This window comes from Struthio camelus, chromosome 15 (assembly GCF_040807025.1).
Source record: "Struthio camelus isolate bStrCam1 chromosome 15, bStrCam1.hap1, whole genome shotgun sequence".
In the NCBI taxonomy this organism is placed as follows: Eukaryota; Metazoa; Chordata; class Aves; order Struthioniformes; family Struthionidae; genus Struthio; species Struthio camelus.
Window position 1 is genome coordinate 7,521,092 of NC_090956.1, and position 26,780 is coordinate 7,547,871.

At 36.0% G+C, this 26,780-nt stretch overlaps 1 protein-coding gene across 1 annotated transcript in view; it reads right to left on the reverse strand.

Moving 5' to 3' along the window:
• Nucleotides 1-907: 907 nt before the first annotated feature.
• Nucleotides 908-26,780, reverse strand: part of DNAAF5 (dynein axonemal assembly factor 5) — a 32,300-nt gene continuing 6,427 nt past the window's right edge. Inside the window, exons 5-13 of the mRNA XM_009690117.2 lie at nucleotides 23,869-24,101; nucleotides 21,006-21,218; nucleotides 18,636-18,779; nucleotides 13,355-13,523; nucleotides 10,913-11,060; nucleotides 5,386-5,536; nucleotides 3,726-3,882; nucleotides 1,780-1,971; nucleotides 908-1,269 (exon numbers count right to left, since the gene is read on the reverse strand). Coding sequence (XP_009688412.2) covers nucleotides 1,130-1,269; nucleotides 1,780-1,971; nucleotides 3,726-3,882; nucleotides 5,386-5,536; nucleotides 10,913-11,060; nucleotides 13,355-13,523; nucleotides 18,636-18,779; nucleotides 21,006-21,218; nucleotides 23,869-24,101 — 1,547 coding nt within the window. The 3' untranslated portion in view covers nucleotides 908-1,129. The remainder of the gene's footprint in view (nucleotides 1,270-1,779; nucleotides 1,972-3,725; nucleotides 3,883-5,385; nucleotides 5,537-10,912; nucleotides 11,061-13,354; nucleotides 13,524-18,635; nucleotides 18,780-21,005; nucleotides 21,219-23,868; nucleotides 24,102-26,780) is intronic.

A 26,780-nucleotide genomic window follows, 5' to 3' on the forward strand; every position in this document is an offset into this window, starting at 1 on the left:
TGGCTTGGCTAACAGTTACAACACAATTTTGAAGAGGCAAAGTTAGCTCAAAGGCCAAGCAAACGTGAGGACTTCTACAGCATAAGCAGTATTGCCAAACCTTGAAGCATCTCCTCTTTTAGGCTTAATAAAAGCCAAGGAATGATATAAGGCTTAAGATAATACAAACAAGCTTTTTTTTTTTTTTTTTTTTTTTTTTTTAAAAACAGGTATTTTAAGAAAGCAGGAGCCTGATTTTCCATGATTTTTCTGTGTGCAATAAATAGCATGCTACTTTACAATGAGTCAGACAAAAATCTAGAAGATCATTCATTTTATTACGTAGCTGAAAACATGAGAACAACCTAAAACTTCAAAGTAAAAAGCAAACAAATGTTGCTTGTTATCCAAGGCACTATAATATAAATAACAATTACAGATGCTATATATTTAAAGATACAAAAATATAAATACTGTTAATCTACATGACAAAACAGCAGATTTTCCCATGTATAAACCTTAGATTTAAAAATGTTAACCTTATTGTCATTGCACTACCTTTTATGACTGAAAATAAAAACCATTTCTTTAGTGACACTTACTCAGAATATGTCCCTACTATATCAGCATAGTAAGTATGAGTACTCAAAACATTATAAAAATTTTGCTGCATTATGCAACAGAAGTTTGGCCTGGGTGTTTCTGATAGAACGAATCCTCACAAACCTTACTCTGTAAGGTCTGAATACTTTCCGGAGCTTGAAATGATCCATGAGAGACCAAAGTCTGGCTGAATTGCCGTAACATGACTTTGACATGGGACTGTTAATTTGTTAACTAAATTACCATTCTCAATTACTGATAGCATCAGATTCCTGAACAATATTCCCGCTTTAATTGTTGTATCTGAAAAACTTCCAAAGCAGAATGAATTAAAACATTGTTTTATTACTAGCAAACGCAAAGAATCGTTGAAAAGGCAAAAAAACGTAGAACTGTACCCATTTGTCTTTTAAATGAGCTAATACAAAACTTACAAAGAAAAAGTTCTATTTAGTAGCTCGGCCTACTTTGCAGAAAAGAAATATGAAAGCAATCAAGATCATATAAATGCCACATGCAGCTCACTAACAAGAGTTTCAGCATTGATTCATAAAACTGATTCTTTGGGTGATTGAATATGGTTTAGTAGTTGATTGCAATAGACTGGTGTTCGATGCTTATGTACAACCACTTCAATTTCTCTCACGAGTAATTCTGGATATAAAATGCTTCCTTCTTTTAAAACTTCTGTAAAACAAAAATGTGTTTCACGAGTCATTAGTTGCCGTGCCCTTCTCTATCCAAGTTCCCTCAAAGTAGCTGTAGCCTAAGCGGGAAGCTGTGCTTCTACAAGCTGAGCAGTCATGACAACTTGATTCCCTTCTTTTTTGCTGAGGTTTGTATTCTGATGTCTATATGCTTGAACACAGACTGACACACCAATAAATACCACAAAATCCATCAAACAAGCCAGTATACAGTCATATGCTGCAACAGCTAGTGTCTCTGGTCTATACCCTGTTAACTACCTATAAAGTCATCTGCTACATCAGATATACTGATATTCCCACCCAGATGTATGCAAAAATGTAATGTTTCATGATGTAGCACTCGGGTAAAGGGCCTGAGCTCATATCCACCGAAACCCAAAGGAAAGCTTCCAGTGACTCCAGCCTGTTAGCATTAGTCTCTAGCTATATGCACTACTTTTAGAGAACACTTAAGAACATTATTTGAAAAAACACTCAAAAGTCTTACCTAGGACTGCATTTTGGATATTTTGATCTTGGTCATCCAGATGTATCAACAGTTCTTGGTACAGAAACCGAATATTATTTTGCATTACAGATTTCACATCATTGTCCTTTAAGCATTTGAACCAATTAGTTAAGGTGTGAGCAGCTGCTAATCGTACATCAGGTGAAGCATCATCTAGTCGCTTCAAGACTTCTGAAAAGGAGTATATTCATGACCAAATAGCAGTATGAACAGAGGTGAGAAGTCATCTTTCTATTTTGAAATAGAAATTTATTTTGTAATTACTGAAGTTACTATTGCATTTACAACATGCTTTTGTCTTTGAACTTTGGAATACATGAAATATATTGGTCCTAAAAGCATACAGTATATTATTTTTGGGTCGTTCTTTAAAAGCTAAAGTTTAGTTATGTTGTCAAAAATATTGAAATAAATGTATGAAATTATTCAGATTCAGCTGAACTTTCTCTAACACTCTACCTAACAAGGTACTATGTACGTTTACTAATGCATTAGAAAAATATGGAGAATTTAAGTATCATTTTCTATAAAGCACAGCATTTTTTAAATCAAATATTACAGTTTCTGTCAATGACTTTGCATTCTCAGAGTATTTGAATATTCTGGATGCAAAGATATGCTTTGATAATTGTCTGATTACATATTTCTCCAAAGTAAAAGTGTTTATTGTTAGATTTCTGCTGTCCCACGTAATATCATTGATTAAGATGCCAGGTTTGGGAAAGGCTCGTTTATTTGCATACATCTCTGAGGACATAAATCCTGTTACATAGCATAGACTGTACTTCTGCAGATTTATTGTTCAGCAGTCAAATATCATCCTAAGAGGCATTACAGAAAATATATCTAAAAACTCCATTATTTATTCTATCTATTCAGATCTATTTATGGTACAAGGCCGTGGTTTGCTGTTGGCAATCTGAAACACAGCAAGGAGAACAAAGTGACTACCATTTATATAATGCATTACTGTCCTGCTTTCACTATAGTTAGAACATTATTTCATACAGTCTAAACTAGGAATTGATGCAGATGAAATACTGGCAAACCTTGTGATGACAATAATATTGAGTGAGGTTCCATCTAGTGGTTTAATGCATAATAACGTTAGGATACTTTGCTCAGTTTTGCTCATGGGGAGAAGTAAGCATTCAAAGAGAAGGCCACTGAATTATCTGCAGTACAGCACCTCAATTAAATGAAATACTGCAGTAAAAAACTAGTGTAGAGCAGCCTCGTGAGATGCAAGTACTGTTGGAGCCGTACTTTAACAACATGTACTCCAGGTGTTTAACACCTTGATTCTCTAAAATGTATGCACATACTTCATATACTATAAGCAGTCTCACTTGACAGCCTAGGAACGTGTCTTAATCTCTGCAGGATTAAGACATTAAATTGTCTCTCTTACACAAAAATGCTACTAAATATATGCTATTGTGCTGCCCTTCACTACTTCCACCTCCTTAATAGCTATAAAATTGTGGGGGAGAGCTACCAAAACAGATAGAATACCAGATAAGAACACAGAAATAGCCTGAGAATGTGTGTGTGGGAATGAAATAAGAATGGCTGAGAAGTAGAGTCGGCATAAGATCTGCCACTATTTGCATCTCAAACTGTTTATAGGTTTGTTGCTAGTGCTTTACATAGGATAAAGCTAGATGACACAGTGATATAAAATGTTTGTGCCGTTCCGTATGTTAGTGCCACCATTGTTACCAGCTGCAGTGAGCCTCCAGGTGAGGTGGACAACCTGCACAGTGAATCCTAAAGCTGGATAGTGAATCTGCCTACTCTTCCAGCACAATGCTTCTCATCCTTAAAAACAAAGCTCCTATGACACTTTAGGTGAAAAGGCAAATATAATTCTTCAGTTTGGAGACACTGACACCTCCATCAAAAAAATTAAACTTTTGCCATACCTGGGTAAGTGTTAATGAGCTTATCTGAATCAAATTGCCTCCCACAGACTTTTAAAAAAACATCAACAATACGACAAGCCATAAGTCGAGTCATTTTAGAGTCTTCATCCAAGGAGGCAATAATCTGAGGCATCAGCATACCTTCCACTTCTAAGATCTACAATTCACAGGAAAAACGTAGAAGAACAATAGCTTTTCAATCATTCTCAGACAATGTGTTTACTGGTTACATCAGTCCTAATTAAATCTGACAGATACTGGCTTGCTTAATTTATAAAAAACTTAACTAAAAGTTTATCTAATAATCTTGAAGTTATACAGCTTTATTTTTGTCTTTAACTAAGCTTGAGAAATGAAAATCCACCATTAGATCATCCAGTTGATGAATACTCAGTACGTATGCAGATGAGTTTTATGTAACTACTAAAAGCTTTAAACTTACTTGCCTTTTTATTAAAAAAAATTGTTGGCAAGACTTCCAATAATTTGGAGATAAGAATTATGCATATGTACCAGTAGATGGTGCTCTTATTCTAAACGAAAGTTTTAAAAATAAAGACTGTAATACAACATTTTCAGCGAGTTTCATAATTTCCCTTATTATGTACTGTATTTTGTATACATTAATGCAGCAAGGTATTTTCTGTTTCAGAAAAACGTCCTTGTTTAAACACAACAGCAGTGTCTGAGATGAGTGCTCCCTTATTATGTACATTTTGTATACATTAATGCAGCAAGGTATTTTCTGTTTCAGAAAAACGTCCTTGTTTAAACACAACAGCAGTGTCTGAGATGAGTGCTTTTGTATATGCAAAATTAACTAGTTCATGTGTTTAAGCACTTTGCTCAATTAAGGTCTGTTATAAAGGAAATAAATGCTATGAATATTCAATAACATGTCAGTGTTTTGGTTTTTTAACATTTATCAGTGCCTTTTTTCTGAATGTCATTTTTGCCAGCAAACAAGCTTCAAAAACCCTCTGATTAATTAATCTCTGATCATGGTAGATAACATATGCATACATACATACATATACATACATATACATATACATACACACACACACACACACACACATATATATATATATATGCGCACAATGTATATGTTTGTTAGCTGTCAACTTCACAGTTCATACAGATATCCTTCAAGTTCCATTTTAACTCCCTTTGTCCTTTCCAGGCATCTTTTAGGTCTCTCCCCTAAATGGACCTCTGGGTTCCAAGGCAAACAGATTAGTTCTTTGCCACGTTACACTAAAGTATGTACTAGCTAGCTACAGTGCTGTTGCAAACACACTGGCTAGGGGTCCAATTCTGTCAAATATCCCAGTTGTTCTGTTGATAGTCTGTAATTGTTATTTTATGTTCTATAACTGATGTTATGCTACAACAAAGACCTACAAAATTTCGTGGAGGTGAATTCCACAGCTCACCATATCATTGCAGGCCTGGGCCCCTTATCAGGATATCACTGTCCCCCACAACTACTGATCATATCAGTTACCAACACTCAATTGCAGTCAATGAATTTTATTACGAAAAGTATACATCCCTCTGATATATTATCTACTATTAGGATTTATTCTTCTTTCTGGCATTTATTTTGTTTTCCTGCCTAAGATTTCAAAATGCATCTGATGAGAAAGAAGGAATTTACCTCTTTTGGTGAAAGCATTTCACAATGAATAAGAGCCCAAAGGCACGATACAGCTGTAGTGCGGATGGCAGCTGCTGTTCTTCCAGCATGCCACTGCAGATTAGGAGCCAGTATGTCTTTTATCACAGTCTCAAGGTAGCTAAGAAACTGCCTAAAGCCAAAAACAAGAAAGCAAAATAAAGGTTCATGAGAAAGTGGTAGAGACTGACAGGATGTAAAGGAGAATTTTCTGTCATAGAAACAAATAGGCAGAACAGGAAAAAAAAACCCACTGTAAAATAAATAAATAAAATCTTATAAACCAACATGATTATAATGTCTGTGATAAGCCCTTCATAACTTAATTTTTCTAGGTAATATTTAAACAAATACTTAACATTTACAGAAGGGGGAGGCTAGACTTTCTTCCACTTCAGACTATGCCCATGACTCACTGTGTTATCTTGGTAAACTACTTACCTTCTCTCTGTCTCATTTTCTCTATCTGTGAAGTGGAGATAACACCCCATATGAATGCTGTGAGGATTCATTACTATTTGTAAGGCCCTTTGAGACTGTCCAATGGAAAGTATTTATAATGTGAAAAGTATGAATGCTATTGATGAGACCTGAACTTCTGATATTGCAGTGAGTCTACACAAAATACTTCAGCTTTCCCTTGGCTCAGAAACTTGTCTGCCTCAAGAATGTGAGGTCTGCAGGATTTTCTGATAGTGCCAGTTCCAATACAAGTTTGGTTTTGACTCCAACGATGCTGGACATGCTGTGTACTTGACCAATAAACAGTGATCTATTTTCAACATATACATAGAAATCTGATTTTCTCGCTGATGTTCTTTCCGCTTCCTCTACTGAATGGACTGTTATTATACTAAAAATCTTGTGAGAGCCAACAACTTGCAATAGGTAATATTCCTGCATACCCATATAATTCCAGCTCAACCATTTTAAATCAAGAGAAAAAGGTATAAATCTCAGACACAAGCCTTTTTTTTTGAAAAGGCTTTTGCATCAAAAAGACAAATCTCCCTGGCCTGAAAATACATATTTAAGGCTATGGTTACTCACTTTGCCTCTGTGCCTTAAAGAACAGCTGACAGCATGCAGAACAGACTGACTAATAACATGCTAAATCTACCTTGACTCGTGTCCCTCTCTGCTCAAACTTTCAGCAGATCTGGACTGCAGCCACCTGAGTGCAAAACAGCACATCATCACCCACGTGCTTGATAGAAAGGGAAGAAGCTGTTCCTCACAAAAGGGTCCTAGAACGGCATGATGAGTAAGTGGCTCCTAGAGAGATGTATCATGCCTCAGGAGGAACATAATGGACAGATGTCAACAACAAAGTACTTTTTTTTAAAACAAAACGAAAACATCCAGCAATGACAAACACTTCCATAATAATACTGCATCAATATAATAAGAAATGTAACTGTAGCTACCTCATGTTTCCTGTAACTACCCTTTACCCACTGCAGTTAGACCTTATCATCAAGATGTAATCTGACAAAAATAGGATCGGCTAGTCTGCCAGACCTTCATTATCTAGCTGTAGATATACAAAACTGAAAGTCTCCGTCTTCTACTTGCTGAAAATACACATACCTGGCTGCTGCTTAACCCCTTGGCTAAAGGGGCAGTCTGCGTTTGAGAAATGCGAGTCAGATACCAATTCTTGCTTCTTGTCCAGCAGATGGCACTTAAGATTCAGTAATAACAAGAAATCCAAAATCCCATTAGACACACCCAAATTTGTCAAAATCCTTAGATTATTTTAAACACATCTTTTTAAAGGTAATAATTTTGTATTCAAAAAGATGCCAGAAGAATGTTAATTATGATCACTGCTTTTCTTTACAGTTTAACAGACCTCTGTTACAGAAAAACAGAAGTGGCTGCTGGTCAGTTAGTACAGAACTGCTTTGGAGCTAAAAGGAAAATTTGAATGACAATCTGTCAAAACATAAAGGTAGATTCCATCAGCATTATGTTAGCCATAATGCTACGCTGTCTGTGAGAATACTTGTTCTAGTGCCTTTCATTAGAATCAGTGAAGCAATATCTGGCAATTAGCTTGTAGAGTAACGTCAATGACTACACAACTGTGTTTAGTATAATAACTGAAAGCCTTCATATATCAACTGTTAGAATGTTTTTAAGAAACTACACAAATTACTTCAAACAGTGAATGCAAATGTGTATTATCTCATATAAAGTAGGAATAAGTTTTGATTAAAGTTGATAAAAACCGTAATATCTCTAATTACCATAAAGACGTATTTTTCATTGTTGCTGAGGCAATTAAATTCTCCCTCTTTCCATTTTCAAATCTTATGGTTGTATATCTGCATAACTTAATTCTAAAAGTGAGCTATTTCCATGAAAGAACATACCCCACCTGTGCTATTTATATTCACTGAGCTGAGACTTTATTCTCAACAGGACACAAAATAACTAAAATATGAAACTGTACAGATATTACTATCTAGTTCTTATGCAGATATAAAAAGTAGGTCTTGGAATTAAGTTAAAAGCACTACCCCATTTATACGTTTGTTTGTTTTTCTCGCCAGTGCTAATACCCTAAATCCAGGTAACCAGCACAAAATAAAACTCACTTTTACAAATCTGTAACTAAAAATGTTTTGCAAACATCTATTCAAATACATGTTACTTGCTGCATTAAAGCATTTGATGTTACAATAGTAAGTTGGATGAAAACTTCATAGAGCTTCAGTTCCCTCCACTCCTTTTTAGTTTACAGAGATCAAGTTAGTTGTAAAATTCATTGCATTTCTCTTGTTCTCAGAAGACAGAAAGACACACTGAGCTGGAACGGGCCATCCATAGTCAGCAGTGGTTCTTCATACGAAGATCTACTAACTTCTTTGGATATATTTTATCTTGACAAAAAGCCATCCACTCATACTGCCCTGAGCTAAAAAGCTGCCATCATTGCTATCTGTGGAAAGCTGGTGTCATGTGTGACTATATTTGCAAAGTACATTAATTTGAAACATATTCCTCTATTTTTTTTTTTCCATTGGTAATTTCCCTCTTCTAGGAATCCTAGCGAAGTTGGCAGCTCATTGTTTTTTCGGGGAATTTTTTTTTCTTTGGCTCCTTTTTGTACAAAAAACAGATTGCAGACAGAAGGTTGTTGTTTTTTTAAAATTCATCCTACTTACTTTGACTACTGCCAAAACAAAAGTTTACTCTTCGGTGAAATTCTCCATGTAGCCCTGCAGTGTTCATCTCTCTGCAAGTAATACTTGCATGACCTACCTTAATATGCTTATCTGAGAACTTCAGAGTCTTTCAGAGAGAGAAAGGCTACAAACCCCACTGCACAGGTGAGAAACTTAAGACAACAAAGGAATAAGGTTATGTGTTAAATGAGAACTAGTTCTTCCCTAGACCACCTTGCAGCTCTATGTCTGGACAAGAGTGGTACACCCCATGCGAAGGAAATCAGAACGTCTCACAGCGAGTCCACTCCAGCGAGGGGCATGGCCTGGAGCATTGGGGGGGGGGGGGGTGTCAGGACTCCACAGCACACCACATAATATTCCTGTCATACTGCTTAGAGGCAGCCTAAACAATTTTCTGTAGATCAGTGAGAGGCAGAACAGAAAATTAAACTCAAATCTTCAAATTCTCTTCTGCTGTAACATATGATGTTACTTCCAAGGAGAAAGAGCAGGAGACTAGATAATGGAAAACATAGGGGAGGAAATGACAGCGAGACTAGTCTGTTGATCCAGTAATGTGATTCTGTGCAGTAGAGGAATAGGAGTTAATAAAGTATTCTGCAGTAAAAAAAGGACAGTAAAACTAGGCCGTAAGAGAAAACAGATAGGAAGGAGCTTTATACTCCAATTTCAGACTAAAAGATATTATTACATATTAAGTAAGCATTATTATGTTCAGAGCATCACAGAATATATCAGATGATATTTCTTGGCTCCAAGGTCTTTGCATTCTAAATTAGATGATACAGTTCTGAGACATAATACATTAGCTTACACCAAACAGGCAGATCCTGGAAAATTTGAAATAGTTTCCAAAGTGCTTTTATTTCTTCCTTTCTTTTAGGAAGATTCTTGCATATCGAGATTGATCTTGTAACTACCACTTAGTTACAAGATTATTTAAACAAGTAATCCACTGACTACAAGGAGATTTTTCGTATGAATAAGGATTTTAATACTGGATCCTGAAAATATTGACGCACAAATAACAACAAACATAGCACAGAAGTTTAAAAAAAAAAGGACAGCTTCATTATATGCCATCTTAAGTATTCTAGCCCAGAATCCATTAGGGGATGTGTTAGCAGAGATGCTTAAGTTTACATGGAGTCTCCACCACTAGGAAACACCTTTTTGTTTGTTTGTTTGTTTTTTCCTTCTCCCTGTTCTTACACATACCACAGGATGCAGGCCTGGAATATACCAAATATATATATAAAAATGGTGAAAAATGTGTTTACACTCAGCATAACATGGCCTCATGGAACCTGGATACGTGTTCAACGTATTAGAACGGCCACTCTGAGTTTGCCCATTTGCTCATCAGAATTGTCAAAAAACTTCCAGTGTAACTGAACGTTGCTAGCAAAGTACTTTTAGACGGACGGCTTCCTTCCATATTCAAACTGTTTTTAAGTTAAAAATGAAAAAAGATGCATCAAAATATACATTTACATGCCAAATACAGCAGGCAATGGGAAAAATGGAGCAGACATGATATCTGTATTCAGGAAAACTTTGTGGTAGCGTTTGCACTACTAAGAGAGCTAAATAATGACAAATGGGCCTCGTTATCGGGATTGCTATAAATAGAGGATTTTTATAAGCAGTGTAAATTGCAGTTACACTATATTTGCAATGCTTAAAGAGTGCCACGCAACAGGACACTTCCAGCATCAGTCACTAAGAGAGTAATAATAATTCCTTATCAAGTATTTAGTACAATGCTTTTTAAACACTATATTAGACCATCAGTTTTAAACATCCATACTTTTCTGGTGCTTGATTGTTTCCTTTCCATAGCTACAGGCTTTAGCAGTTGGCTAGGGAAAACAAAAAAACCCCAAAACAAACAAAAAAACTCCCCGCAGTGTTTCTTTCCCATCTCAGCTTTCAAACATGCATTCTTTTCAGCCATATTTTTTTGGTTGTTGTTGTTGTTCTATTTTTTGAAAACTATCCAGGTCTGCATGATATCCATTTTAAATCTTCCATGGTGACAAAGACAGGAGGACTACAGTGTAGAAAGTCCAGACTTCAATACTATTAATAATAATGACAATAATTAAAAAGTACACTCCACATACCCTTTCTAAGCACTTTTAGAAATGCACAGCAAGGAAGCTATGCTACAGCAGACAGTGGGAAAGTCTTTCTTTTCCCAGAAATGCTAACATGGGCACAACTATAGGGGTTAAATAATTACCATGGACATTACTTTTCAGTGCTACTTTGGTGGTCAAATAGCTGTGTAAAATTAGAACTCCACTTACCCCTGAGAATTTACGGTCTCATTCGCTTTCTGGAGCAACTGCGATAAAAGAGTGAAAAGTTTTAAGCGCATCTGGGGGTCTTTGTTTGGCTGAAGACATGTCTTAAGAATGAGAATAAAGTCATGGAGAGCTTCACCTATGACAGGACCTAGAAGATAAATGTGTAAGACTTGTTTTGGAGCATTAATAAGTAACTTATTTCATCTTCTATCTAAATGTTTAATATGTGATTCCATTAAGATTCATAAGATGCCTGGCAGTATTTAACTTTCCATTCTTGCATGGCAGCTATTGATGTATTTAGGTTACACAGTGTCAGGCAGTGTACAAATACCCAGGCTAATTCTCCAAGGGCTAGCCCAACTACCGGCAGTCTTAGCCACAGCAGTGTCGTGCTCCCCGAAGACTGGTTTACTCTGCTTCTCATTTAGAGCCAGCTTGGTATTTTTATGCTACATATCACTAATATGTCCACGCCACATGATACAATCCGCTACTTGCTGGGATCAGCACGGGACAAGAGGACATTTTGGGTGGACTAATCAGTTTTGGGGAACTAATGCTGTTTGCTATTTAGCTCTTAGAGCTTAATGCTGTGCACAAAGTTCTGGCTTTATTGAACTTAATAGAGAAAAAAAAAACCCCAAAACTGAATCTGGTATGACCATGATACAACTCCAAACAGCAGAACTAGCTGCTAGGAGAGGATGGAGCGGTAACCTAAAGAACTTGGAGCACTCAGAGACCAAACTTGTTAATTCATTGTTATTCAGAAGTGAAGTAACAAGAGCTGTAATTACAGTCAATATACAAGTAAAATCAAATGCAGCAAAAAAAAAATTATAAGCAGTTTGCTATCAACTGCTTTTCTCTAGAGCTTCAACAGTTTTATTTTCTTGTGATACACATTCCATTGAACCCCAGTCATTCAGAAAATCCTCCCAGAAAAAGACACAATACTTTGGCATTTCTGATGACAAGAACTTTCTGTGTCTTGGAAAAATGGATGGATTGAAGTATTCAAGATTCCAAAACAAGTTCAATAACATTGAATTACATCTGGAAATGTACTGTTCAAAACTCAAAAAATCCTCAATGTCTAGACTTAAGCAAAACAGGGTGCTAAGCTGCAATTTTCTAAATTTCCATGCCAACAAACATCTTTATTTTCATAATATTTATTCAAAATACATTGCTTCATGCAAGTTCTGAGGCATTGTTAAGATACTGCTATTACATCAAACTGATAACGGCAGATTCAATAGATGGAAAATAAACAAAGTAATCTACATCACTAATTTCAATATAAACTTACAATCCTGAAAAAACAATAACAATTGAGAAATTAGAAATTTGCAAGTCTGATTCAATTGATTAAAAACAACATTATATGTGAGAATGAAAAAAAAAATAGCTCTAGGAGCTGCTGCATCAGACAGAAAACACAGACAATAGCATATTACCAGTGTGGGGTGCAAGCCAAAATGTTTGCCCAGACATCTTATGATTTATTTGCCATTAAGCAAAACAGAGACAACTGTCTAGAAGTTCCTCAGACATGGGAAGGGTAGTGCAAATATACAGAAACATTGGCCACCCAGAACTTGTACTGAAAAACTTTTTTTTCTACAGATGAAAGGAATTTGTACTTATGCTGGTTGTTGTCAAAGTGTGACGGCGGGTGCCTCAAATATGCTTTTTGAGGCTTTTTTTTGAGATTAAAGACTAAACGTGGAAGATAAAGTTAATTAAAACATATCCATCCACATTTAACTAACAGCAATATAGATACTTGTAACAGAAGTAGATGTTTATATTCCCTTCAGAGTCAACAGAAAAGAAAAAAAATAAATAGGAGTTTCCTGAGAGTAATATTTTAATGAACTCAAAACAGATAGATGCCTAGGTCAAAAGAAGTAACCGCCACTGCCTCCCTTGCCTGTAATTGCAATTTGGATGGCTGCCTCAGAGGTATCTTTACTGCGGACATCTAAAGGTAGGCAAAATACATCCCAAAATGTTTCACTAACCTATACAAAGTAATGCATAGTATTGCTAGTGTGTTTGGGAATATAAGTGAAGAAAGATTGGTACAGAGACCTAGTATCTTCTATTAGACTAGTGACTAGGTTGGGGAAGAAAAAAAAAAAGAAAAGAGATAAGACAAGATGCGTCATTTTGTCTCCCTATAATTCATACCTGCCTCATTAACCTGAAAGTTTAGTGTTACACAAATGCTTTTAATATACTCCAAGCAGCTGACATTCCAAAAGACTCCTTGGCTGCATCAACATTTCATTTCTGCTTTTCATCATATGCTTGTTGTTTCTGAATATCAAACTACATATTACAAACCACAATGTATCTGCAAGCTACGGAGATTATTACTTTTTTTATTTTTTCAGAACTAGATGAGCCATCACACTACTAAATAAGTCATACCTGAATGCGTTGCGATGATATCTAACTGTAATAATTCTGGAGAATAGCAGGTCCAACAATTATGGGATACTGAAACCCATTCCATAAGCTGAATTATATGCTGTTTGTAGAGATAAAGAAAATCATCCAACTGCTGCACTTTAGCTAATGAACACATTGTTTCCTCTACCTGTTAAAACCAGAGACGAGATATTTCAACTTAACTGGAATAATGTTTAAAGAAACAAAACTCCACTTTTTAAAATATATGATTGTACCTTTAAGAACAGAAGTGACAAGAAGATTTCTGTATTTTCTATTTGGATGATCATGATTGACATATAATTTCTTCCCATAGTAAACTGTTAACTTTAAATTGAAGCAGAATATATGTCTTGACTTCAAAAATGATTATCATATGGAACACAGCAATGCAATAGCAGAATGAAAGAATCTCTAAGCCATGTAAGAACTTCTTAAAATGAACCAAATTACAAATCAGTTCCTATTAGATTAGTTTTAGAGCTGTAGTGATTTTCTTCTAAACTTAAGAATGCTTTAAACACTTATGTAAAGATGATTTCTCATAACTACATCTAGCTGGATACAGCACCCTCCATGAACTATTGCTGCTATGACACAAAGAGGACATGGCTTTTTTTTTTTGTTTTAAAATTATGTGAGATGCTATCTCTTTCCAGTAGCTGGGCAGCTTCATTATGAGATTTTCAACTTCTGTTACTCAGGAGAAATACCAAAATTCATCATTGCCTTTGAAATATCTTCTTATTTACATTTCGACAATTCCATGAAAAAGGCAAATAAAACATGTACATAAGAGAACCACTAAATGAACGCTAGATATAGTCACGTTAGGCAAGAAAGCATGCATTTCCCTAATCTTATAGCAGACGGATATAAAAGCAGGAGTAAATTTGCTCTTGCAACTCCTGAAGACTCCTTACCAGAAGTATAAAACTTCACTGAGGAACAGATTAAAAGTATGACGGAATCAGTATCTATAGTTTTACTGGTTTCAGCACACAGTGATACAGAATAAGGAGTAAGACGCAGTTAGAACCCTCACAAATTAATAATATATATCACCAGGATGGTCTCTGGTTTTTGCAGTGAAAGATGTAGTGTGGCACTGTGAGTGACACCATTTGACTTTAAGTGGTTCAGTAGAACTAAAAATTGTATTCATATTTTTAATACTTTTAAATTCATCTCAGCTGGACAAGTTCACTAAAGCATGTCTGGGACCTTTAGAATATTGCAGACTAATCACTTGCCAGACAAAAACCTTATTATGAAAGTACCAGATGTGGAGAAAATAGATATTTCTAAGGAAAAAAAACATCAAGATTTGCTAAGGACAAAGGCTACTCTTAAGGCAACTATGTCTGCCTCAAGCATAATGGATTTCTCCTTCCTTGAAAAGTTCTGTCAGCCAGTCAAAACAACCTGAGATAGCTTGTATCTAAAATACGCACTTACCTGTAAATAAATCATAACGTTTTACCTGGGAGAATATGTCCATGACAGAAACTATTCCCCATCACCGAATAAATACTCCCTAACTCTTTCTTTTTTTTTTTCCTCCCATTAAACAACCAGAGAGGTACAAGGTACATGTACAAGTTACATTTATAACCAAGGGATACAATAGCAACACTGTTCACAGGTGGTTCAAAATAAATCATTAAGTTTTATGTGTGCAATAAAAAACAGGAGATAACAATTCTATCCACTGACAGATATATGCATACTTTCTCATCCAGTCTTTTGATGCCTCTCAGTTCAAAATTAGCAAGTGTGATTTTATTTTCTATATTTCAAAACTATCAAGTTTAATGATGCATTATTTAATCTAATATTCAACCTGTATCTAAACAAGAACCAAGACAGCACAGCACTCTAGCAATAAGCATAAAAGCATAAGGTAGGTACACACAGACAATGTACGTGTACTGTACATACCTAACAGACTAACAGCTGATACAGCTCCAGTCTTTTGGGGGCTATAAACTATAATCCTCACCATGATATCCGACTGCTCAGTTGGTGGTCTTGACCCTTTTCCTTAGGGCAAGCAGCCCCAAGCAAGGGCCAAAAATCAAGCAAGTAGGAAGAGCATAACATTCACTCGCAATCAGATTACATTGATGGAATATCAGTTGCGGCTTCAGGTATCTCCCTGATCTTCTGTCTCCTTACATTATAGCTTGAATTGAGGTTCTATAATGCAAATGTGTGAATAATTTATGTTTATACTCCAAATCTTTTGATCTTAAATACGTAAATCTTTTCTGAACAACAAATTTCTACTTGTAAAGCTAAATGTAAACCATTTGTTCTATACGGTCTTAAACTATTTTGAGAGAGACTTCTTGGCTTCTGCAAGCTGTACCACACACTTTGAAGTTTTAGGATACTGAGTAATCGGAGGTTAAAAAAAAAAAAAAAAAACTAGCTGTATTTGTCTTTGTGACAAACTTGAAATATTGCAATTATGTAATCTCGCTGCCAGAATCCCTATCTGTCTAGCTGAAAGTAAGGCTAATGTGAACAAGGATTTTCATCCAAAGTACTGTCAACTTTGAAAAGTCATCTGTAAATCCAGGAACATCCTAAACCTTTAATAATCTGGGGAGATTAAATTTGCCATACATGAAAACCAGGATTTATCTCAATAAACTGCTTTATTGGTAGGAGAATGAATTCGTAAGCTTTTAAATGGGCATTGTCCACTTTATAGACCACCGTAGGGCTAAAAAGACAAAATATACCTAGACGAATCTGTCTGAGGCTTGGAGAGGGCAGAGGGCAGAGGCAAAAAACCCCACTCTCACACTGGCTTTCCTCGAGACAGGTCTTTCTGCTGTACCTCTTTGTCCCATAAACTCTTCCTAGTATTTGTTTTGAGCTTTGTTCCATTTCGCTGATTTCAGAACAGTTTTCTAAGAGCGTGTCTATTTGGAGGTAGCCTGTCAGCTACGGGGCCGTAAATACTGAAGGTACACAGGCCTATGGAATACCAGGCCCAGGAGCAAGAGAAAAGGAAGTAAAAAAGCCATCACATTTACGGAACATTTGGGGGTAGGAGGGGAAAAAAATGAAGGGTGGGGAGGGAAGCTTCATTAGGTCATGATTATACTACATGAGGATGGCTTGCTGATTTATTTGATATGTAGCTTGGGGAAATAGGAAGAAGAGAGAAACAAAGGGAGTGAGATAAAGCTTAGACAAAAAGCTCATCTACTCTCAGAGCATCTACAGATATCCTTGACTTTAAAGCATTCCTACAACATCTAAACTTTTGGTTCAAGTGAGAAGTTAAGAGGTCAACTACTGTAAAATCAGTCTGAGGTTTGACTTAACATTAAAAACAAAAACCCCACAAACACACCCATACACAATTATGAGACTATCACTTTTTTTAGGCTAGTCATGCTCTTGATCTAGCTGTAACTATAACAACCTGCCACATGCCTGCCACAAATTAAAACAGAACTAAGGCCTTTCTCAGAACCAGCACAAATTCTAACTCTATGGGCCTTCAGCCAAACTTATAAACCTTCTCAAGATCTGCTTCCCAAATCTCACCTCAGTATTCACTAGATCTACTGAGCCCTATCCACCCAAGACTTAACAATAAATATTCTACAATGTCTCATTATATCCTTTGGAAGAGTTCAATGACAGCATTACTCTTGTTGTATCAAATCCTAACACAAACCTGAACTACAGCTCCAACTCCTTAATCATAATTCAGAAGTGCTCACGCACATCAGAACTAACTTGAAACTGGAAGCCTTTGCTCGCACAAGCTCTCAGCCTAGTTTTGCGAGGCTGGAAAGATGCAGCCTGTCTTACAGCAAGCCACAATGTAGCTACTGATCCTAAATCAATCCTAGGCTTAACCATTCTCAGCACATGAGCAATCACCAGGTATTCTGTGTCTGCTGGCACCAAACCAAACAGTGCATTTAACCAAACCCCAGCAATCATCCAAATCCTGGAAGCTTTTCAGATTCAGTAAGAAATGTAGATCTCCAGCCTCTGCTGTCCTGAATTGTGATCCAAACTCCAGGCTTAACTCTGCTATTAACCATATACAAAATGTACAGTGAGTTACACACGCCCTTGAACTAGCCACAAGCTATTCCTCCCTACTTCTAGGGCCAACCTTTCAGCTTAAGAGCCTTACAAGATCTAACAAGAAAGTCAACTCTAAACTTTCTTGCCTCAGTAATATCCTTTCTTGTCACACCAGCCGGACTGAGGTATTAATCAGATTTTTGCAGACCACACTTATGCAGGAGTTAATATGTGCCCTACAAACATCACCATACATCTTAGTCGTATGGTACTTGCAAGGTGTAACAGTACATTCAGCTTTTTTGCCACCACTGTTGCCCTAGACTTTAACCTCAACTTTAATCCCATCCTACTCCTAGCATAGCTGTCTTCCAGTTCCATTAAAAAAGTAACCTTTAAGACACTAGCCTCTGTCTCTACTAATCTTCATCACAGTCCTGGGGATTTGCAGGATCCAAAATTAAACAGAGATCTTCATACTGCTGTCTGGAAATAGCTGCAGCACCTAACGACCACAAACAGTTTGATCTTTTACTGGCAAAGTAGAAATGCCAATATTTTGACTGACAAAAGATAGCATTCACAGGTCTCTCAGGCTTCTCAGTTACTTCTAAATATTAAGTAACCTCCAGAACAGCGCCAGAGAGATGTTTGCAGAGGAGTTTTATGGCTCAACACAGAATCCAAATCAGATGTGTAACCACGGAGTTCGGAGCATTCCCTCATGCTTTTTTCATTTTAACAGAGTGAATCTGAACAACTTACATCTATATGTATATCCATCACATTTCTATACATTTGAAAGATTGTTTTATATACTTAAGGTGGACACACACACACACATACACGTGTAGGTGAGAGATTCTTAATCCTGCCTGCAAAATTAGTAGCTTGGTCCAAGCATATATAAATCGGATTTTAATGATTTGGGCTACTGTTCTAATAAGAATCTACTCAGATTAAAAACCAATGTAACTTCAGTCATTGAAAAGGATAGGGCCAGGCAGACGGTACAGTCAAGATCATATAACATGAAATAATTTCTAACTCTACCAATCTTTGTCAATGAGCTCTTAGGGATTCTTGAGGTTCGAAGCCTAACAGAAAAAAAAAAAGAATTACGACTCTATTGAGACAAAACATCTTATCAATAGTAAAAGTCAGAACTGTATAAAAATACTAAGAGTTCATAGTTTACCTTTTCTTTCAGGTGCTGAGAATGTGGTATTGCCATTACCGTCACCAAAACTTTTGTTAGCTGTAAGCTAATTTCTTTGCAGTCTTCCTGGCATACTTCAATCAACGCTTGTACACAACAAAGCAACTGTTCCATGTAAAATACCTATTTTTAGTAAAAGCATAAAATGTAGTATGTTTCGTTAGAAAATATTACACGTTCTCTTTAAGGAAGAGTTACAGTACATGAAAACAATGAAGTCTGAAAGTCATATAATCTACTAAATCGGGAACACGTTGATCATTTCGTGTTAGTTCTTTTGATGACCTTTATTGTGGTTTTGACAACCCATATTCTACTTTTTATAGAGCACAACATAATCTTCCTCCCATGCCTTTTGCTTCCATTCATCTTTCTGTTAATAAAATAAATGATCATTGTGTTAATTACAGAATTGCTCCACTGTGAACAAAATATCAAATCATTTTGGAATGCGTACCAACAGTACTTTCTCATTCTGAAGTGCAATTTGCTAATTAATAACATGTGTTACATCTCAATCAAATATTGTTCTATGCCTGACTATTTTGAACGGAACAATAATGGTTAAATGAATAAAACAAGAAAACCTCAGGGTCTGCTTTTATCTCAGCCAATTTATCCCGATTGTTGCAATATAACGCATGTTATCTTGATCCCACTGAAATCAATAGAAGTCAATATTCTTGTCAGTTCACAATAGCTTCTATGATTAGGTGCATCAGATATTACATGATTCTTTCAGATCACATTAAACTTAACACCACCAACAGAAGAGGCCATTGTTTTAACCCTCACTCTCAAAAAAAAAAAAAAAAAAAAAAAAAAAAAGAAGCCTAGGAATAGGTTAACTGTAAGTGTTATTAGTCTCTTTGACATGGTCAATCCTTAGCTAAACAGTGCCTGTGCACCATTCACTCTCTAAAGTAGACGATTGTTTTTCAAGACCAGAGGCTAGAACAATTCTGTCAAAAGCTTCAGCTGCAGCTGAATGTGTCTACTGTATATAACGCTAAATGGAAGTGGTGAGCTTGAGGCCTCACAGCAATTCTGCAGATATCAGGGGACTGCTATTTGAACAATCAGGTTATAGTGCTTCCAGTTACATGAGTTCCTAATCATCATAAGCTTCACAGAGATTAAGGTAAATTCTCTGCATCACTGATACACATTCCATTGGGGAAGACGCTAATGAGGGAAGCATTTCAAACATATATCTTACATTGTCTCAAAAGGACAATTACACTAGATTCAGTCCACACACACGAATAACTTCCTTAAAGGGAAGTCTGAATCTGACATAAAGCTTTGAAGACTTTTTTGGAGACATAGCAGTGGCCCTTTTTTGGTTATCTGAAGAGTAGAGGCTGAATAGATTTCTGCTGGGAAAGCTGAGATTTCATGTATGGGGAAAATTGATCCTCTTGTGCATCTGTAACAGCTCTATTTCTAGATCCTGACAACTCCAGGAAAAAGGAGTGAAAAAATCCTGAAAGTTAACAGTTTCCATTGAAGAGAAGCTCTCAGCCTCTCTGTATAACAATCAAGGAATATTCTTCAAATACTAGAACGAAAGCCTTTGTCAGGCTCAGCCTTTACTTATGTGTATACTTGGAAGCAAATTTCTGATTTATAAAGGGTCTTCCTCCTAGGTTCTCACTTAAAGAGAAGCAACCCATGCATGATCTTAAATGTACACGTAAGCGTACTGGTGTGTTCCTTTTAAAATGGAGAATAATAGTACCAAAAAAAAAAAAAAAAAAAAACCAAGGGTAAGAAGTAGACATTAAAAGGGAACCTTTCCTGGGAAATCTGACACACCAGTCACTACCAACTGAAAAGCTGTCAGTCATTTTTACTGATGAGGACCAAAACATACGATCTTGTTCGGACTGTGAACACAAAGCATTTCAAAACATGGGTTAAATCCTGCTCCTAGAGCAATCTAGGTAGTTTTACATTAGCACAGTATATACTAAACAGCTTCTGCTCTCCCCCACCATGCTTCCTCATTTTCCTCCCGCTATCCAAAGCATTTTATAGCGGTTCTCAAACTTGGACCTATACCTGTTGAGTGTGTGCTGAGATGATGGATTGTTAATAAGCTGTTGGGAATGAAATAGTAGATTTGACTAGTCAATCACGACTAGGAAAAGAATATAAGAAGGCTTAGGGGGCGTAAGGAAGTTCCTTACCTTGTCTCAAACACATTGCCACAACTATATCCTGAGATAGGGTAGGGTGGGTGTGAAAGACAGAGAAAGGAAAGGGAGCAACTACACGGAAAAAAACAAGTTGAAGAACCACTGATCTAAAACTTGTGACTGTTGTGTGCTTTCCATTTATCCTTACCTCTTCAGATCTTTGACAGACCTCAGCTTTTGACAGTGTGTTGCCAAGATCAGTCAAATGGGGCTTTAAGACTTCTTTCGGGCTACCACGAATCACTGCAGTTAGAATCATTATATAAGATGGCATAGGTGTTTTCTCAAAGGCTGATGTGATTAACCTCAAAGATACCTTAGGGCTGACAAACGTTCCAATCAATTCTGCTGCTTTCACACACTGAAAAAAGAACAATAATAAGAACTTGAGGATTTTTCTGAAAATGAAGTCCTTTCAACATATCATGGCCTTTTTCTTTTTATGATTCCAGCTGTTACTTTAAATACTTCAGCAATTGCCTTGTAGGCCTTTTCACTAACTCAGTAATGATTATAGGCATGAAAAAGTTTTCTTGCCGTGTGTTCAATAAGCACTTAATAAGGCATGCAAGCACTCTTCTCAGCATCAGACTCAAACTGCCATGAGAAAGTAATGTATAGGAATTAAGTATACAACTTCCAGTGTAATAAAGTCTCTAGCTCAGAATAACCAGACGTCCCAGATCTACTGTTCAGATTTTTTCCTCCAAATGTTCCGAGGCTTGCTCTTAATGCACCTACCACCCATTTACTGGAAGTAACAACCCACAAAGCCACAAGGGGAATTTTTTGTTACTGTACTATATTTTGACACTGACATACAGATATGGTTTAGTGTGGACGTACTGCCATGGGACAAGTGACAAGTGCCCACAGCTTTCAGCTTCTTACTCATTTAACTGAAAAGGCTTCAATTATAAGACATTTTGGTATGCTGTATACCCATGTGAAAAGCTATTGCTCCAAAGCTTACTACCTGACTGATGCCCAGTATTTTCAGTCAGCTGCAAAAGAAAGTATGGTAAATGACTGTGCAATTACCTGTGCAACATGAACATTTCCTAATCCCTTTATTTAATGATTAGCTCATTTCCTGAAACACAGTTTATATATATATATATATATATACATACACACACACACAGAAACAAGTTTATATATAAATGGAAATAAACTTTCAGCTAGTGATTTAACTATGGTTGTTTAATTGCATCTAATTTATCTTTAAATTATGCTAGGTTTTAGTCTCAATGGAAACATGCAGCCATGAGTTCTATAGTTTCAATCTGTACTATGTATAGTTATTTCTTTTCACAAAGGTGAAGACCCAAAAAAGCTAGCAGATACTGTATGTAGATGTGTTTTCACATTTGCCATAAAGAAAGAGAATCTTAGTACTTCATACCAGAAAAAGGACAACACATTTTATCATTAAACAGTTTGCAAATATGAAATGATGCATTTTTAAGGATCTACCTACTCATTTTAACAGGAGGGGGGAAAAAAAAAAAAAGACAAGAGACCAGCTGGAGAACTCTTTAACACCTCATTTGGTATCATTATGCTAGAGGAAGATGTGTACATTTTTCAGCCTTGTGGCTGCTCTGAAATGGATTCTACTGTGACAAAGGATAGGAGACAATCACAGTATCCTAGGAGGCAGCACCATAAAGGAGATAAAAAGCATTCACAGCCAGAATTTGCCGAGTTCTAAATTTTGGCAGAGAAAAGAATAAAATTAAACACAAATCATCTCCTAAGCAGGAATTAAGTCTCTTGGAAGCACTTGTGAAGAGATTAGTGGTGGGATTTGAAGAAAGAGACAAGTATGGTCATAAAAAGGAAACGAAAACTGTGCTGATGGAACATATACTTTTGAATTTGTATCTATGGAAACAAAGATTGTAGGAAATTTGACCATGATAGCATGACCATATAGGTTTATTCTTCTAGTTACTTAAGGTTTTGTTATGTTTTATACGAGCACTAAGGAACCTGAAAAAACACATATCCACAACAGCCTAGTATCTCCTAATTCAGAGGGTGAGAGAATGTAAACAAGTGCATCTAAGAGTTCAGTCTGCATGCAGCTCAAATGATAGCAGGAATGTAAAGAAAAGCATAATTTAGGAAACTAATGTTTTTTTGGTTGGACTACTCGCATTCAGTATGTAGAACACACTCTACTCATTTCCCAAAACAATAACATTCGCTACTTAAAAAAAAAAATTACAAGAGTCTTTGGTTATACATATGTTCTCTTGCTCATATAGAGCTATGAGTAGAAGATTTTTTTCTTAAAATTGCAAAGAAAATGTGCATCACCTGTATATTCTCTGATAAATTTATCTAGTATCTTCAATTACGGATGTTTTACTGATTTATTATCAACCAAAGTGTTGACAGCATCAACTGTCTGATAAACTACTAGAGAAAAAAAGGATACTGACTATTCCTGTACCCAAAAAAAAAAAAAATCCAAAAAAAACCATTTTACAAGTAGCAACCGAAGTATTCAAACACTGAATATAAATATCACATGGAATAAACATATGTTTGGCTGGATTTATGGTTTGGATTATGTATTAGGAAGAGGCAAGTAAAACTAACTAAAAAGGGCATGAACCACTTTTTCTGTTTTTTTTTTTTTTTTTTAAAACGGAATTTGTTGCCCCAAAGCTTTTACACTTTAATCTGCTGCTTATGATTTTTATGACGTCATTCATTATCACTGCTTCACAGGGTTAGTGTGAAGCTTAACAGTATTTTAATAACTTTGCCATTGATCTTCATACCAATAATACAAGTATATATTTATTTCCGCATAGTATAGGCAATATCCACATGTTTAACATGCATAAAAATATTTTTAAAACTTGAGCCTGATACTTCAGGCACAGGCAATTCCCAGTGAGCTAAGGTAAGGTCAATACTCAGAAGACATACTCAGAACTATTAAGGATGGGGTCTTTATTTGAAAGACTGTAGGTATTTAAACAGAGTAAACTTACATTCCTAACCACATCACTTTTTTCATCCATGCATGCTCGGTACAAAGTTCTAAGCAGTAGCTCCATGTGTTGCGTTATGTGATCCTCTGTATGTAACAGTAATATATACAGAAGCTGAGATGCTTTTATTCTTGTGCTTTCAACCCAGTCTGTTATATCATGACAGAGACCTGGAAGAATTTTGGAGAGGTTTCTTGAAACAAGTTCCCGACATCCTACTCCTGGTCGAGTCACTACGAAAAAATAAAAATACGTTATTAAAGGAAAGCCAACACACATCAAGTCTTAGAAAAGGTCAAAGACCGTGATGAGTGCAATCATCTGCGTCAGCATGGAACAAATATTCCAACCGCTGCTGAGATTTTACCTGTGCAAGCTGCATTGTCTTTAATACGTGTTGCAAAATTTAGACTCCACACAACTCTCAGAAAGGTTGATCTAAATCACCATACAGTAATAAATAGATATGTGTTTAAAGATGTTTATAGAAAGGGAAGAGGAAAAGAACTTAAACATGGGACTTCACCCACTTTGGAAAATGCAGTTTAATAATTTCCTTTTAATCCTTACAGAAGCACAAATTTTCTCCAGATTATAATTAATGACTTAAACACAATCTGAAGAAAAGAAAAAAGGCAGAAGTCACAAATAGCACAAGGGATATGAACTGCAAAAAAACAGAGGGTGCCAATTATGCCCTGTAAAGGAAAAAGTTGAAAGTATATCTAGCAATTTGAAAGTAGAAAGGGAGGTTATCAGCCAAAGAACAGTCTGCAATACTGGATGTGAAAACAAGAAGCTATGAAAAAGGCACTGAAATAGGAAATTAAAAATTACTAAAGCCATTCTTAAAAAGTCCTCAATAGTTATGAAAAAAGAAACCACAACAAATCTTCACAAGAAAATCTGAGTCCTAATGGTCTCTACAGGAGAATACATACACAGGAAGCAGCTGCACAGATCTTTCTAAATACCAACGTCTTGTCTATTAAGAAGAGTTCTATCCCTTTAAAGAAACTACTACATAATTTTCTCTAGCTGCCTTGTGAAGTAATAACTATGACAGCATAAAATCTTATCCTGTACGAGTAGGGGAAGAAGCAATATGGACATTTTCATGCAGATATAACTACCTATAATGGAATACAATTTAACTATTTCTGTTTAACCCTATCCCATACTGTTACTTGTATGGGTAGTGTGCAATACTACTCGCATGAGTACTGTGTAACAGACTGGGCCAATAAAATTGATAGTTCAGCAAGCAGATTCTGTAGTAGTTATGGTTAAAATGCTTTTCTTAAAAAAAAAAAAAAGTAGTGCGTGCTCACGCATCTCTTTAATCTCTGTCTGCTTTGCATATTAACACACTTCAAAATGAAATCAAAGATAATCAGAATAGTTGAGGTTGGAAGGGACCTCCGGAGATAACCTGGTCCAACTCACTATACAATATTTTATGCAAGGGTTGGAAAGGGGGAAAAGTGAGAAGGATTTGTGTTTTTGGTTTTTTTTTTTTTAATTATTGTTACAAATACATATTCCTTGTAGAGTCTACAGATTTCTAGAGAACTAATATATCTAACTTCCCATCAAATGTTGACTGTTCTGTCTGGTAATTATCAGACTTGCATCTTAGCTCATTTATAGATCACCGAGACTCAGAGAAGCAACCTGACCAATATGACAAGCAACTATTGTGCCACCATTGCTGCAATTTACACATCAGACTATGTCAGTGCTTTCCAAAGAACTGCAGTTGACTTTTTTCAATTACTTTTTCTACAGCTGAGACTTTTTTCAAAACTGTATCTGTTTACAAAAAAAAAAAAAATCACACAAAAATCTCTTAAAAAAATGAAGAAATTTATTACTGCCACCTGCTATGTTCACATACTGTTTTAAGAGAAAGATTATTCATTCTGAGCTATGAAAAAGACACACTGAACGTGCCAGTACACATCATAGTTCTGATATTGAGTTCTCCTTGTAAATTCTCAGAAAGGAAATGATTGAGTTATCTCAGAATATTTTCCTGCATTGGTCCTTGTAGCTACAAATGCTAAGAGGAAAACTGACTGAAGTAAATGGCATTACAAATACAAAAGGCTTAAAAAAAAGGCCTATGAGATACTTAGAGTTGAAAAAAAAAATGCAAATATCAGGACATGAATAGCTGCTTTGAATTATGAAAACTGACAATGAATAGTAAAAAAATCAAATAAAGAAATCAACTTGAGATAACAAACACAGATTGGCATCCTATTTGACCTGAGGCAGGATTTTGTTTAAAGAATTTGGACCATTCTTTATCAGCAGTTCCTTCGTTTCAGGTATTTAAATACAGACATTTACCCCTGTAGCTACTCCCGTCAAAGACCTCCCTGCTATAAACTGTCTGCACCTGTATCCTAAGGCAATGATTGTTGTTGCCCAATGGAAAGCTGTTCAGTTGGTTGGATGGCACCTAAAGTGAGGTCTGCCTCTACTTTTCCTCTGACCTGCAATATCTGTCATCATGAGATCAAAGCACAGTGTCATGTTAAGAGCAGGAAAAAGATAGTCAAGTAAAATGTACTATAAATCAGAATTGTAAAAAGATATTCCTGGATGTTGAATACTCAGCTGTAAGCCAGAAGAAATAGTGACAAAGTGCTGAAACACATCATTATCCTATTATACAAAAACCTGAAGTGTGTAGGTGAAAAAAGAAAAGAAAAAAAGCAGGGGGAGGAGGTTAATAACAATTCATCTGTAGACTAATGGTAGTAAGACACCACAAATTATTACTTGGTAATTCCAAGGCATAGTAGGCTCTTCGACATCAAAGCTTTTATCTGTAAGGTTAAGTAGCCAATTGTTCTCCTATTTTTTCTTCTCTTTTGTCCCATAAAGCTTGAGTGATAATAAGA